Source organism: Rana temporaria, chromosome 6 (assembly GCF_905171775.1).
Source record: "Rana temporaria chromosome 6, aRanTem1.1, whole genome shotgun sequence".
Taxonomy (NCBI): domain Eukaryota; kingdom Metazoa; phylum Chordata; class Amphibia; order Anura; family Ranidae; genus Rana; species Rana temporaria.
Window position 1 is genome coordinate 202600998 of NC_053494.1, and position 15928 is coordinate 202616925.

The following is a 15928-nucleotide window of genomic DNA, read 5'->3' on the forward strand; positions in this document are numbered from 1 at the left end:
ACTACGATTAGGCTGATCATTGGGAGAGGCTGGATTTTTATGGCTCAAAAACATAAAATGATAACTTAACAAGCAAAGCCAAAAACCTTCAACCACCATACACGTTCCCAGCTGATATCTCAAAGTATGAAAGAAAAAAAAAAAAAAAAAAAGAATCAGAATTACAGCCAAGGAATTTACATTTTCTAAAGCAAGTCAGCATTGACAGTCCCTACATCTCCCACATGGATGCTTTTCGGTAAGAATCCACGGGTACAGGCATAAATAGGAGAAAAACTTTGTGACATCTGCAACAACAAAAAAATAATGTTTTGTGCAATTTCTTAAATTTGTATTTTTTTCTGCCAAATTCCAATTTTTTTTTATTTCATGAAATAAAAAAGGGTTGAAGTTCCCTCATGACAGCCGATGATTAATGCGCTTGGTGTCACTCCGAATGTTAATTACTAGAGTGGGATGCAGCCATTTTGGCTACGGAGTACAGAAAAGGCTTGGCTTCATTACAGAAAGTCGTTTGCGTACATTAATCATCTTTTTATATGCGCACACCAGCTGATTCACAGCCTGCACCAAGCTTTTGTTGCTGAATTGTTCAGTCCCCTTAAAGCAATTGCGGAGTGGACAATATTGCTTTCTGTTGGAAGTCTAGAGGCGGCGGAGACGAGCCCGATATGAGGAGCAGAGGAAATTAGCACTGTCACAGCCCATTACTAAACTCTGCAATGTGCGCACTTTGACATCTCTGCAGTGACAGGGAGAGTACGAATGCCATCATCCCCAGCAAGGGAAGGACTCCATACTGGTCAAACAGATTTGAATCTTGATCCCCTCCTGCAGAAGCCATATGAATATATGTGCTGAGCCAGGGTTTGGCCTTAGATCACAGCTTATTAAAGTATAGTCACCAAGGTACCATAAGACTAATACAATTTAACCCTTTTGCTGGGTGTACCACAGCGTACATCCGTGTGAGGACCGTGTTTACCCACACATGAATGCACAGGTGTTCCATGCATCCCCATGCAGGCAGTCCCATTCATGTCAATCAGGATGCAGCAGTGCACAGACACAGCCACTGCTCCCAATTTGATATTGTGCGGATGCATGGCCCCAAAATCAGACAAAGTGCATTCAGGGTTGTGCACCCATACACATGTCAAATTGGGAGTCGCTGTGTCCCTACTGACATGAGTAAGGCCCCTTTCAGACTGGGGCGGGAGCCGCGGTGGCGGAATAACGCTGCTAAAAATAGCGGCGCTATACCGCCGGGATTGCCGCGGGAATCAGCCGCTAGCGGTGCGGTATTAACCCCTGCTAGTGGCCGATAAAGGGTTAATGCCGCCCGCAATGCGCCTCTATAGAGGCGCATTGCGGGCGGTATTGCCGCGGTTTCCCATTGTTTTCAATGGGAAGGAGCGGTGAAGGAGCGGTATACATGCCGCTCCTCTCACCGCTCCAAAGATGCTGCTGACAGGAGATTTTTTTTGTCTCCCGCCAGCGCATCGCCTCAGTGTGAAAGCCCTCGGGCTTTCACATTGAGTCTGCAGTGAAGGAGTTTTTCAGCTGGGATAGCAGCGCTATTTTTAGCGCTGTACTGCCTGAAAAACTCCTTAATGTGAAAGGGGTCTAAGACTGCCTGCATAGTACGCTCATCTGAATCAGGCCTAAATCCCAGGTGTCGAACCATTTTTGCAATTTTTCACTTACAGCTTTCACAGTTTGTGAAAGACATCCCCACCAGACTGTTACCAACTTGTATCTTGCTGTCCACAGTAGTACACAAGCACGTTTGACTCCCAAGGGCAGAAACATTTTACTTTCATGTTTGAGGGAGAGGCAGGGATGGCTTTGGTTAAATATTAGACCCCTGATGTTTCACTTTCGAGAGAGAAAGATTGAGGACACAAACACTAACAATTTTCTTCTCTGCAGCCATAGCTGCACTGAATGACCAGGAAGCACTCTGTACAGAGGCTTCCTATTCATTCATAAAGTGAGGACATAGTAAACAATGTTTACTATGCTTCAGCGAGAAAAGAACAAATGGAGCGACCAGTACCAATCAATAAACTAGTTAATTTAGAGAAGCAAAACTAGGTTGCGCAACTGAGTGAGCTGTTCTGAGCAAGTTTAACCCCTTCACGCCGACCGTATGCACAAATGCTGCCCCATTGGACTGGGATTCTTTTCATGGGGCTGCATATTTGCATATCTCCCAGCACAGAAACCGGAGTCTCACCGAGACATTCAGGCCTTGTTTGAATGATTGGGACCAGAATGTCCAATTCTGGGTCACCCGATTGCTGTGATAGCCATTCAGATGCTATCACATAGATCAGTCACATTTCTTTACCTGTCCTTGCAGAGATGGGAAAAAATAATAAAAATCTAGGTAAGCCCCAGGATTAGTGTTTGGGCCAAGGTCAGAGTCAGTATTTTTTGAACAGGATTTTTATTTTTTTATTTTTTTTTATTCGTTTCAGTTAGAGTATTTTAGCATTAAAAAAAAAAAAAAAGCAAAATGCGTACTATTGTTTCTGGGCTGTACTAGATTGTCAAGAGCAGGATCATTTATTTTGGGTTGTTCTTTGGTGGTAGGTTATGGTAGTAGTGCGACGAGCCAGAACCGCAGGGGAACACGTGAGGTGCACGGTGGGCCGATGAGAGACAGCAATAATACAGTTCATCGGTTTACTCACGGTTAGCAGAAAGCCTCCCTGGGCCGGTCGCACAGTGAAAGGGAAGACAGCACGAAATCCTCCGGGGCACAATCTGTGATAGGGAAACGCCAGCCAAGATGGTGGTTGAGGTGCCCGTGATGACAGGGGTGTTTAGAGCAGTGTTTCTCAACTCCAGTCCTCGGGGCGCACCAACAGGTCATGTTTTCAGGATTTCCCTCAGATCAAACTGCTGTGGTAATTACTAAGGCAGTGAAACTGATAAAATCACCTGTGCACAATAATGGAAAGCCTGAAAACAAGACCTGTTGGTGCGCCCCGAGGACTGGAGTTGAGAAACACTGGTTTAGAGTGCTTGTGGCGGCTGGGTCCCTTGATGGTATTTGTCGTGACGCCAGTACCGTTAATGGTGGTACAACCAGTTGTAGTAGCAATGTTGAAGAATGAGGTAGAACTCACAAACGTTTACTGTGTCTGGTTTTGGTTGCAGTACAAACATCCAGTTAGAATACAGTCTCTGGGTAAATAGAGGAGTTCTGCTGATCCACTGCTAATAGGCTTTAGTAGGCCTAGACTCAGGCTGTGGTTCAGTATAATGCTTAATTGTGTCTGGTCCCTTTTGAATCCAGTGACATGGGTGAGGTTGCCGGTGGCTAAGAAATCCTTCACCTTTATACTTAAAAGGTCTTTGCTGCCGATTACTGGCTTTTATCCTTTGATTTGAGCAGTTCCAATTTGTCCCTTCTCTGGACTGACCTTCTCTCACCTTGACATTCTGCTTTCTCTCTGCACACTCTCTTCCTGCACTGAACAACAGACCACAGATAACCTGAGCTGGGATAGATATCCCAGAGTGGTTCTATCCCCATCTTGTGGTGGGAAGTATGAAGCACACTTGACCAGCCTATGAACAGGGATACCACAGGTGTACAATACAAAATGACATGCAATATAGCAATGACAAAGAAGTAATACTTTTGCAGTTCCCACATGTCCTGAGTGGGACGCTGCAGTAGTAAGAAATATACAGTTAAATAAAATAAAGTTTTCCTTAGATCAGAGGTCTCAAACTGGAGGCCCTCCAGCTGTTGCGAAAACTTCAAGTTCCATTATGCCTCTGCCTGTAGGAGTCATGATTGTATCTGTCAGCCCTGCAATGCCTCATGGTACTTGTAGTTTCGCAACAGCTGGAGGCCCACCAGTTTGGAAACCCCTGCCTTAAATAATAAAAACAAAATTAAATCAGGAGCGATCCATTACCATTTACCAACAAATAAAAGCCAAAATTGTCCTGAAAAAAAACAAAATATAACCCACCTGGATGCACAAAGTAAAACTGTACATATCATCACAATTACTAACACATGTCAGTTGCAAAATTGGTCTTAGGCATTAAGATTCATTTTACCCTTTAGGCGCGAAGGAGTTAATACTAGGCATATATGGGTGTAGAGCAGCCCAACACATTCAGGGATTCTCCAGTTGTTGCTAGGGGGTTCCTTGAGTTAATATTTCAGAATCCTGGGTTAAGTAGTCATGGACAACAACAATCTTTTTAGTCATTTGCAGTCGTGACATTCTTCTGAGTGATCGCTTCCCAGGCCTTTTGGCCAAGATCAAGTGTAGCATCTGTTCTTATCAGTTTCCAAGAGGTGGCGCTATGCTAACTGTCCCCAGTACACGGCGAGGTGGAAAGGTATGGTGGTGGCATATGCAAAATCTTTTTGGCGTAATGGCAGTAGCCTCCTGACGAGGATGGAGAACCATTGGGTCTTGGCGGAGGGCCGGGTCCCTGGCCTTCTGGCCTAGATTTGTGTGGTACTTGCTCCGGACAGTTTTTCGGGAGAGAACACTGGCTCCCCTTTCCCACCAAGGGAGCGGTTAGTATTTCCCGAATGTAATTACTTAGGTAGGTTTGATGGGAGTAGTGATTGAGCCTTCTGTGTGGGCTCTCTCCAATCTCTCAAAGCTCCACACCTTTCTGACTGGGGTGGATGCTGCACAGTCTGGGCTGTTGGTCAGGGTTGAGAGAAAAGCCTGTGGTGAATGTGCCCCTGGAGTGGCAGTCCAGGGGTGCCATACTTGCAAAAGTGTTGAGGGGGCACTTCGAGTTTTGGCACCTTGGTCACGTCACCACACACACACACACACACACACTTTTTTCACACCTGCCTCTAGGGCTGAGCCTTTTGGCTAGAACCAGAGGAATTTTTGATTCCTGGCCGAAGGGCCGGCCATCGTATTGCACGATTGTCACTTCCACTTCTCCCACCTTTCTTCTCCCCCACTTTGTATATATTTTACCCCGTGTTTGTAACTTTGTCTTTTTTTTGTTGGTTGTTACACGCTTGTCACTGTGTGATTAGTAGGATGTGGGTCCTCGGGCCTACCCTGAACATCTTGGGAGGGGATGGATATGGCCTTCTGGCTTAGTTCGCCCTATCTCATGGGGTCTCAACTTCAGGGGAGCCCCACCGAGTACGTTGGTGCGTCTGTTTTGGCAGACCTTCCAGAGAAAGGGGTCAGTCTGGTTCGGCCAGATGGACCAAGAGAAGTACCTCAGTCCCCGTCAAGAGCCTAACGCCCGGGCAGAGCAGGGTAAGGTCCTTCCTTGTGGAGGACAGTGTAACACCCGTTGCACGTTTTGTGTCACTCTTTATGTGTGTGCACTTTTTTGGCACCGGGTGGAGTTTTTGGGTGTGTTTCACATGCCACTGGCTTTTCAAACAAAAATCTTCTCACTGACCACCAATGTAATAGGCCTCTTCTCCCACTGGCCACCAGTGTAAAGGGCCCTTCTCTCAGTGAGCTCCAATATAAAAAGGAGTCTCTCTCTCTCAATAACCCTCGTCCACACAACACATCAATGAAAGAAGGCAATCTATTCCAGTGCATCCCCGACACAAACTAAAGGCAATTTGCTTTGATTTTAATTAAGACGTTTGTACCACTGCACTGTGGTGGCATGGGCTATGAAAAAAAGACAGCATACTGTACTTTACCACAGCGTGTTGTGGCAATAAAGTAAAAAAATAAAAAAACAACACACACACACACACAACAGCCTTCTTGCTGTCCCTTGGGTTGGAATATCCTCCACTGGTACCTCCATTGGTAAACCTTAAAAACACTGATGATCACTTCTGGTAGCCAAAAGGATACAATAGCAGGAATGTGAACACTGCAGACTGGGCCCTCTTAAGCTACAGACCAGAAAGAAAAGACCCAGTCAGTACCTGTCATGTGACCAACATTTTAGAAAATTAGGGCTTTTTTTTTTTTTTATAAAAAAAATTGTGAATAGCTAGGGGCTGGTGGATAGGGTAGGTAAAATGTTGTTTTATCCTAACCGACAATGAGCTTTAAACATTCCCACTGTATGACACCATTGTTGGAAATGTTCTAAATTAACAGCTCCCATCACAGGCTGTGGGCAAAGTGGCCTTGATTTGCATCTCCTAAGTTTAACAAAATAATTAGTAACAGATTTTGATGACAGTAGGGGGATTCATCAGGATGTCAAATCCTAGCAATAAAAAAAAAATTCTGCTAGGAGCCATTTTGAAATGCACATATAGCAGTCTCCTAATATTCAACAAGCCTCCAAGTGTTTTCTATAGAAACAAACTTGAGTTGATTGTAGCCATAGTAATGCAATTGTGACAGAGAAAATGGAGTACTGTCCGTGATACTTTTTTTTATTTGCACGAACATATAGTTTTTCATGGACAAGCTTTTAGGGTCTTTGGCCAATTATGGCTCTCCGTTTTTTCAAGCTGTGATTGGCCAAGCATGCGGGTCATAGTGCATGCTTGGCCAATCATCAGCCAGCAATGCACTGAGATGCCATGACACGCCACTCGAATTTGGCGCGAACTGCTCAAAACGTTAGAAATTCGACTAACGATCGAACATACGATGTTCGAGTCGAACACGAGTTCGACTCGAATACCAAGCTCATCCCTATTCAGGAGTCACTGGGGTTAGGCATGCAGTGTTTGTGTCTACCTCCAGCACGAACAGTTATGATCTGCTGAGAATAAGTGGCTAGTCTTATACTTGTGTATGACTTTTTTCGGGATACCAAAAGCAATCTGTTCCCATAGAAAGGGTTGACGTTTTACTGGAACAAGATTACGGTTATATCATGTGGTCATTTTAGCTCTTTGCAAATGTTAAATCATTTGCTTATATTAGTGATAATGTGCCTTTAAATTAATAAAGAACGGCACAACAATGATAAACAGCGGAGCCTTTACCAACCTGCAGAGATTATGAGTAAGCTTATTAATCATAATCAGCTGATGCAGTATTAGTGTCATTCTGCAACAGTTCAAATTCTCGTCTTCTGGGACCTTTAACGAGCACGATTTGAAAAATGTTTCTGCTAGTACACAACTGGGGCAACAAGAAAGCACAAATCTCTTGGGAGACTCATTTGCAGTCAACTGGGAGCATCCTGTGAGGTAATGGTACAAATTGGGGGTTTGCACTACATCAGTCAAACAGCAGGTCCAACCTAAAGTTCGAACTTTCTGCTTACTCAGCCGAAATTTGAGTCGTCTATGGCAGCGGTTCAGAACCCTTCTAGTGCTGTGACCCCTTAATAAGATTTCCCAAGTTCTGGGGACACCCAACCGCAAAATTATTTTCGGAGCGTGTCAGCACCCAAGGCAAGACAAGTAGTTTGTTAACCCATAGATATTTGGCGCTCCCCGAGTCCCTTCCATTCGTACAGTATTAAAACCCCTTATGGTACAATTTAGGATGTACCACTCTCTTTGTTCAAATTTATTTCCCTTTTATCTCTCTCTATCCTAATTTCTTGTATTTTTCTCCCCATCCCTCTCTTTAGCTGTCTTTCTTGTTCTTTCGTCTTATTCTTTCTCTCCCTTTTTCTTTGTTCCTCCTTCTCTTTTCCTCTCCCTTCCATGCATTCTCTATTTTTATTCCTTCTCTTACTCCTTGGTGGGGGGCAGTGGGATAAGTGGCAGTGCTGGTGGGGTAAGTGGCAGTGCTGGAGTTCTGATCAGCAAACTTAGGTGGTCCTGATCAAGATCATCTGCTGATCTGAGAACTGTAGTGGGGACTTTTAACGGCAACTATAGTGAGTGTTACTCACTGTGTCTCGTAGCAGTGACACCTATGCCGAAATCAGGAGATGGGATCACCTTCAGACCCTCCCACTTCACATTCCTCACCAGTCAGCTGACCTCCAGTCTCTGCCCCCCAGCCATGCCGTGAACTGCAAAGAGGTTGAGTGTGCGGCCGTGGGCTCCAGGAACAGCCCAACTGGGTGGCCGAATAAAGGCTGAGAGCGCGGTGTGGGCTTCATGAACAGCCCAGGATTTGGTGACCCCCAGGTTGAGAACCACTGGTCCATGGCTAGCTCAACAGAGCAGAGAAAGCCTCACAGTGGATACAAAAATGTATATAGATTCCAAGTTCACGGCATACACTGGAGTGACATCATCTCAGCCAACAAACACAACCAAAGAGTGGTACCCAGAAGCAGACAGGCCGAAGATGTCAGCTCCAAGATACCACAGCACTGGAGTGAAAGATAGTATAGTCAAGCTTTAAACAGATTAAAATTATAATATATATATATATATATATATATATATATATATATATATATATATATATATATATATATATATATATATATATATTCCAGATAGCTTTCAAAGATTTTGCTAAAGTAGGGAAGGGTAAACAAACCTTGTCAAGTTATGTTTTTTCTCCCATTGGGGAACGGTCCCCTTTACTTCCTTTTCCCTGGACACAAAACAGGAAGCTGAACAGAAATGTCCCAAGTGTTTCCATTGATTTCCCACAACCTCCTGTTCCAGTGAAAACTCAGTTTATAACTTTACTCACTTATGGTCCCGTAAATAATGGTTAAAGCGAAAAATACAGAAAGTAAAAATACCCAAGATAATAATGAGGGTGAATTTCCTCAGCATGCATATAGAAAGCAATACAAAGCTAAAAAGGGATATTTAAAAAAATATTAAATAAAAAATGAAGAAGGGGGTAGTAGAGTGTAGCCACCAGACGAAATAACAAAACCTTACAAAATTTTAAAAATTATGGACTAGTATACTGGCTGTCAATTCCCTATCCTGCTTAACCTTTGATAAATCTTGGGAAATATGGACAAAAAAAAAAAAAGTTTAACTCCATAATGGCCTGATACTGCTGATATTCAAATTACTAACCTCCTATTGTAAATACTTTTGATATTGTGCATCACTATATGCTTTGATGATATGCATGCAACCACAACTGTGTGTTTTATCCCTTTTCCCATTTGTCTACCTATAAAAACGATTGATACAAAAGAAAATTATGGACTTGTAAAAATGTATTTAAAATGTGCATATAAAAGCACAAATAAAAAGAGCCTATTATTTGAAAAGTTTTAAACTCACTGAATAAAGATAACATGTTAAATTCTTGCAAGGTAAACTTTCAAAGAGCTAAAAAGGGCCAAAACACCTGGTTCTCTTTACTTCCACCAATTGTCTATTGTAGATATGAGTCCAAATCAATCTGAGTGAATATCACTTAAAAGCCGAAAATAGGAAAGCTTGTAAATAGATAATTTTATTTTATGTCACCGGATCTCTACTATAGTGAGCCTTGTGCTGTACATATGAAAGAGAACATACATCAGATTTTAACAGTTTCAAAGTTAAAGGGGAGTTCCACCCACAATTTCACTTTTTAAATATAAATACCCCTGTAATACACAAGCTTAATGTATTCTAGTAAAGTTAGTCTGTAAACTAAGGTCCGTTTTGTTAGGTTGTTACAGCATTTAGATAGTTTATAATCTAGAAATAGACCGTGGCCATCTTAAGTGTGGACATCATGAAGCCAGACTGTATGACTTCCTGGATTTCAGCTTTGCATATCTCGCACATGCTCAGTGCACAAGCAATGTAATAGGTTTCAGTCAGGTTTGCAAGGACTACTGGGAAACATGATGCCTATCCCAGAAACCCTTGCAAATAGCCTAGGCAAATAAGGAGGAGGAAGTAATGAAGGACTACAAAATAAAGGTATTTACATGCAACAAATTAAATAAAAATTGTCCATTCTGAACACTATGAGATTAGGGCATGCAGCACAGACAAACGTAAAAAAATGGGTGGAACTCCACTTTAATACTGGATGGGCACAAATCCCCCAAAAAATATTTACATTTAGCTTGACGGTAAATAGACATATTTGCACCATATAGCACTGTGCATTTAATCCTGTAATACAGTAAGAATACAGGTTGCCCAGAGAGAATAGAGTTCACCTCAAAGGTCGCTGCAGTTCTGGCAACAAAGATAAGATTTATGGCTCACAGGCTGATCCAGCAATAGCTACCTGGACATACATATGAATATAGAGAATAACTACCTTATTGTATTTAATGGGTTAACTCCATATGGCTCTCTAAAAAGAAAATTATTGCAATACAAACTGACTCCACAGAGACCTTCTTAAATACTTAGCAACTACGTCTGGATCGTTATGGATATATAGTTCTGGCAACCAAAGCTTTCGAGTTCTAAGGTAACATTAATGATAAGATACCTAGGAAATTCTACAGCTACTCATGCTTGAACCACCTCTGTCATCTTCTCTTTTTATTAATCATTGATTTTGTGTTACGTAAAAAACAAAGCCAATTGTTCTTTTTTTATAGAAACAGATTTTATTATTGCCATTACGCTCGTTCTTTTATGTGTAGTGACTTTTCATCCCCTGCGTGGGCAGAGTGTCCAGTGTCCGAAATTCATCTTCTCTTTTCTTCAGTAAAATCTTATGAAACTATAAGACCATAGAAATATATGTTTCCAATATTCACTTTAATATGAAAAATTGTAGCAAAAAAAAAAAAAGAAGAAGATTCACCCTTTAAAAAGGAACACTAAAGGCAGAAATATTTTTAAAAAAAAATAACAAACATGTTATACTTATCTCCACTGTGCAGCTCGTTTTGCACAGAGTGGCCCCGATCCACGTCTTCTGGGGTCCCTCGGCGGCTGTCTCGGCTCCTCCTCGCAAAAGCTTTCCACGTTCATGCGAGCTCCCTCGCATGGTGGAAAGCTTTTGCGAGCGTGCTCCCGTGATACATCGGCGTCCATAGCCGCCGACTGTATCACTTGGCCCCGCCCCCGGCGCGCCAAACGCTGTGATTGACAGCAGCGCCAGCCAATGGCTGTGCTACTATTAATATGAAATGAATAAGTGATAACGCTAGTATTAACTACTGCTGAGTGAGTACAGTGTGAATGTTAGTAATATAAATCATACACAGTGAGTATAAATAGCAACACTTATGAAAATTACTACTAAGTCCAATGAGATGTTGAAATGAGTTCCTTATGGGTTAAAACCCATATGCAGCCCTATGGTAATCAGCTGGCGTTTCCTCCTCAATGCTTCTCATTAGACAGACAACGACCTTTCCCATTAAAAGATCCAAGCAGAAAAACTCCAATATAAAGGAAAAAAGAAAAAGAAAGAGGACAAGCCTCATAGTACAATACTGTATAGTAAAGGACAATGGACAAGAGACTACACCGACGGTAATGAACTCACAAAACCGCCGATTAACACAGGCTCTGAGATAGATTGCCGCTCAGTGTGATGGTCTCCTCACTAGGATCGTAGTCCCGTCAACATAGGCTCCTCCCCCACGCGTTCCGTCACTAGGCACGTGACTTAGTCATGGGTCTCTGGACCCATGAAAAAAGGTTTTATTTTAGCAAAAGAAGTACATTAATGCATTATTATTACATAGGGGAGCTGGAATTTAGAAAAAAAAAAGTACATAAAAGGTGAGCTCAGCCTTTAGTATTAAAGACTAACTTAATTTAATATCAAAAGTGGCAATACTTACCTACTTTTTGTAACGATTTTGCACATAAAAATTGCTTTCCTTCTCTTCTAGCAGTCCCCTGTTGGGACTATAACCTTCTTCCTCCTACGGGTACCTCATGTAGCAAGCTGGGTGCCAACGAGGCACCGGTGCATGCACGCTACCAAGCCAGACTATGTGCATCCATAGACACACAAAGATGCGTTAAGTCATGCCCTCGCTCCCTCCTAACAGAAGTATGACAGCAGCCAGGAGACCAAGGCCCCTTTTACACGGGCAATCTGATCAGGTCCACCTGTCAGTTTTTCAGGCAGCCCTGTTTGGGCGGCACATTCATCCCTATGGACTGGCAGGTATAAATGGACTTCAGTCTGTTTACAACCACATAGCTCTGATCCGACCTGGCTGGCTAAAAAAATAAAAAAAATAAAAAGAGAAGAGGAGTAGTCCATTCACTTCCAAAGGGCAGTTAGGTGTAAAACGGACGTCGGAGTCCATTTAGTCCTGGCCGCTCATAGAACCAAGCAGGCTCTGTCCATGCCCGCTCTGCAGGAACTGAACAGACACGGACCGGTCATCGGCCGCTCTGCACTGATCAGATCAGCAGGGTATCAACAGACAGACAGATCCCCTGCTAATCAAAACTAAGTCCTCCCCATGTGTAATGGACCTATGGCTCTGCTGCAATAAGTGTCTGCTGTGAAAGAAGAGGGTGAAGGGAGTGATGCTGGAGAGGTGACATGGAGCCAAGTAGGTAAGTGTTTAGCAACAGGAAGAAAAAGGACAGACGATAGGGCATTTATACCCTAAAGCGATATTAAACCCAAAATGCATTACATTGCAGCTTACCAATCAATAGATGTATACTTTTCTCAGGATTGATTTACCTGGCGCAGACAATGGGGCGCTAGCCCTCGCCACTGGCGCAGACAATGGGGCGCTAGCCCTCGCCACTGGCGCAGACAATGGGGCGCTAGCCCTCGCCACTGGCGCAGACAATGGGGCGCTAGCCCTCCCCACTGGCGCAGACAATGGGGCGCTAGTCCTCCCCACTGGCGCAGACAATGGGGCGCTAGTCCTCCCCACTGGCGCAGACAATGGGGACACTATTCCCCCCCACTGGCGCCGACAATGGGGACACTATTCCCCCCCACTGGCGCCGACAATGGGGACACTATTCCCCCCCACTGGCGCCGACAATGGGGACACTATTCCCCCCCACTGGCGCCGACAATGGGGACACTATTCCTCCCCACTGGCGCCGACAATGGGGACACTATTCCTCCCCACTGGCGCCGACAATGGGGACACTATTCCTCCCCACTGGCGCCGACAATGGGGACACTATTCCTCCCCACTGGCGCCGACAATGGGGACACTATTCCTCCCCACTGGCGCCGACAATGGGGACACTATTCCTCCCCACTGGCGACCAACAATGGGGACACTATTCCTCCCCACTGGCGCCGACAATGGGGACACTATTCCTCCCCACTGGCGCCGACAATGGGGACACTATTCCTCCCCACTGGCGCCGACAATGGGGACACTATTCCTCCCCACTGGCGACCAACAATGGGGACACTATTCCTCCCCACTGGCGCCGACAATGGGGACACTATTCCTCCCCCACTGGCGCCGACAATGGGGACACTATTCCTCCCCCACTGGCGCCGACAATGGGGACACTATTCCTCCCCCACTGGCGCCGACAATGGGGACACTATTCCTCCCCCACTGGCGCCGACAATGGGGACACTATTCCTCCCCCACTGGCGCTGACAATGGGGACACTATTCCTCCCCCACTGGCGCCGACAATGGGGACACTATTCCTCCCCACTGGCGCCGACAATGGGGACACTATTCCTCCCCACTGGCGCCGACAATGGGGACACTATACCTCCCCACTGGCACCGACAATAGGGACACTATACCTCCCCACTGGCACCGACAATAGGGACACTATACCTCCCCACTGGCACCGACAATAGGGACACTATACCTCCCAACTGGCACCTACAATAGGGTGCCATTTCTTCCACTGATATCAACAATTGTCACTCCCCCACCGACACCTACAATGAGGCACTACTCTAGTTACTTCCACTGACAACCAAGCCTAAGGTATTATTTAATTCATGTGCCACAGTCCAGCCCCTCTCAAGTCTGAATGAACGTAATCTGGATTTTTCTTTAGAAAGTTTGGAGCCCCCCCCCCCCCCCGATTTAGAGTACATAGGCCTTCATGCACTGAATACTGAGCCAAGGCACAGAACAGGAAGCGCTACACGTACCCAAATGGGTTAACTTTCTTTCCTTTCCAAGAAAATTAGCAACGTCTTATATTTTATGGTCCACGTTGAAAAATTATCACTGTTATTAACCTTTGGGAAACGGATTACTCTGTCAGAGATAAACTTTAATTAACAAAACACCTTACACCAGGAGAAAAATAAAAGCAATATTACAAAAATTTGCTGTTTTCCTAGCATATTATTAATTATAACAGGATATTAAAGACGATCCCACATCCGTAATTAATAATCAAAAACCACAAACTAGAACGCTTTCCAAACAAAAACAAATAACCGTAACATTTACATAATAAAGCTTAGACACAAAAAAAAAAAAAAGTAACAAGCACCAGTAACATAAACCTAGGAATACATCCAAAGATAAAAAATTCAAAACAGAAATCTACTCAGAAACCCGTGAAGTAAAAAAAAAAAAAAAAAAATCTTTTTGTAAATTTTCTTGGTAAAAGGCTTGTTTAAGGCAACAAGATATGTATGTGTTTACCATGATAAAAAAAAAAAAAAACGTTTTGATCTTAGAAAGTGTCGGTGAATGAATAAAGATGAAACAAGAGAGCAGCGAAGGGGAACCACAACTTGTTTCAGACCCATTAGGGAGGGACGGTTGTCAGTCGGACTACCGGGTTTTAAGAGACGTTAAAGTTTGCCTTCTACATAACCATCAGGAAGGAACTCAGGCGAACAAAAATAAAAAATAAACTATTTTTAATGTGAAATAAAAACATACATTCACCAATGGAGCAGTGGATGTATCTGCTCTTAACCTTCACAATGCCAGAAAAAGTCATCCCCATGTAAACACATTGTGCCTGGCAGTGCCATACTGGTTCATCTGTACCCGCATTAACCTGCTTTCCCCAAATAATATATAGAAAACTGTGTTACCTTCCTTCCCTATGCAGGGCAAACACAATTCCTTCCTTCTGAAAAGGCATCAGACGCTCCTTCAGCTTCTCAGGAAGATAGGATAGACGCTCATCCACATCTGCAGGTGAAACAGACTTCTCCTGCTTTTTGTCTGTCTTTGCCATTGTTTTACTGAAAAAGAGAGAAAAGAAAAATCTTCAGTGGCATTTTAATTAAAAGGACTGTATTTTAAAACTTTCCTTTCAATCGACCCATGGATATGAGATGACAGATTTCAGAAAAACGGAGTGACTTATCTCTTGCCCAAAGCCATGGCTGGACAAATCCCAGGAGCCAGTTAGCCAATTCTCCCTAAAAAGTACAGCTGGCACCTAACTTTTGGGGCTATATATTGTTTTTAATAAAATTAGCTTCTAAACAACAACAAAAAAAAAAACTGCTGGCTCTTGGATTGGACAGACGGTTCCATATGAATTTGTCCACACCTAGTATAAAGCCCCATGTAACGTTGCACTTAGGATGAAACAGTGGGTTTGGAATACTAATAGGTAGATTCAGTAAGAGTTAGGCGGACTTATCAGTAGATAAGCCGACCTAACTCAGAATCTACGCCGACTTATGTTTAAGCGTATGCTCAAACAGAGATACGCTTTAACATATCTAAGATACGACGGCTTGCGCCGTTCTATCTTAGATTGCAATATTTTGGATGGCCGCTAGGTGGCGCTTCCATTGCGGTCGGCGTAGAATATGTAAATGAGGATACACGCCGATTCACGAACGTACGCCCGGCCGACGCAGTACTTTTACGCCGTTTACTTAAGAGATAGGCCACGTAAAGTTAGAGCTAGGCCCTATTGGAATAGTAATGTTAAGTATGGCCGCCGTTCCCGCGTCGAAATTCGAATTTTTTACGTCGTTTGCGTAAGTCGTCCGTGAATCGGGATTTACGTAGTTTACGTCCATGTAAAAATCAATAGGCCCGTGCGGCGTACTTAGCCGCAATGCATACTGGGAAATGTAGGTGCCCGGCGCATGCGCAGTAGAAAAAAAACGTAACAAACGTGAGGTCAAGCGCCATTAACATAAAACACGCCCCCCTCAAACACATTTGAATTAGGCGCCCTTACGCCCGCCGATTTAGGCTACGCCGACGTAACTTAGCAGGCAAGTACATTG

The 15928-nt window shown here is 43.8% G+C and overlaps 1 protein-coding gene across 2 annotated transcripts in view; it reads right to left on the reverse strand.

Annotated features, from left to right (window-relative positions):
* The window catches only part of ZRANB3 (zinc finger RANBP2-type containing 3), a 382760-nt gene that overhangs the window by 346093 nt on the left and 20739 nt on the right, over nucleotides 1-15928 (reverse strand). For both annotated transcript variants that reach the window (XM_040358099.1, XM_040358098.1), the window contains exon 2: nucleotides 14768-14920. In XM_040358099.1, coding sequence (XP_040214033.1) covers nucleotides 14768-14913 — 146 coding nt within the window. In that variant the 5' untranslated portion in view covers nucleotides 14914-14920. The remainder of the gene's footprint in view (nucleotides 1-14767; nucleotides 14921-15928) is intronic.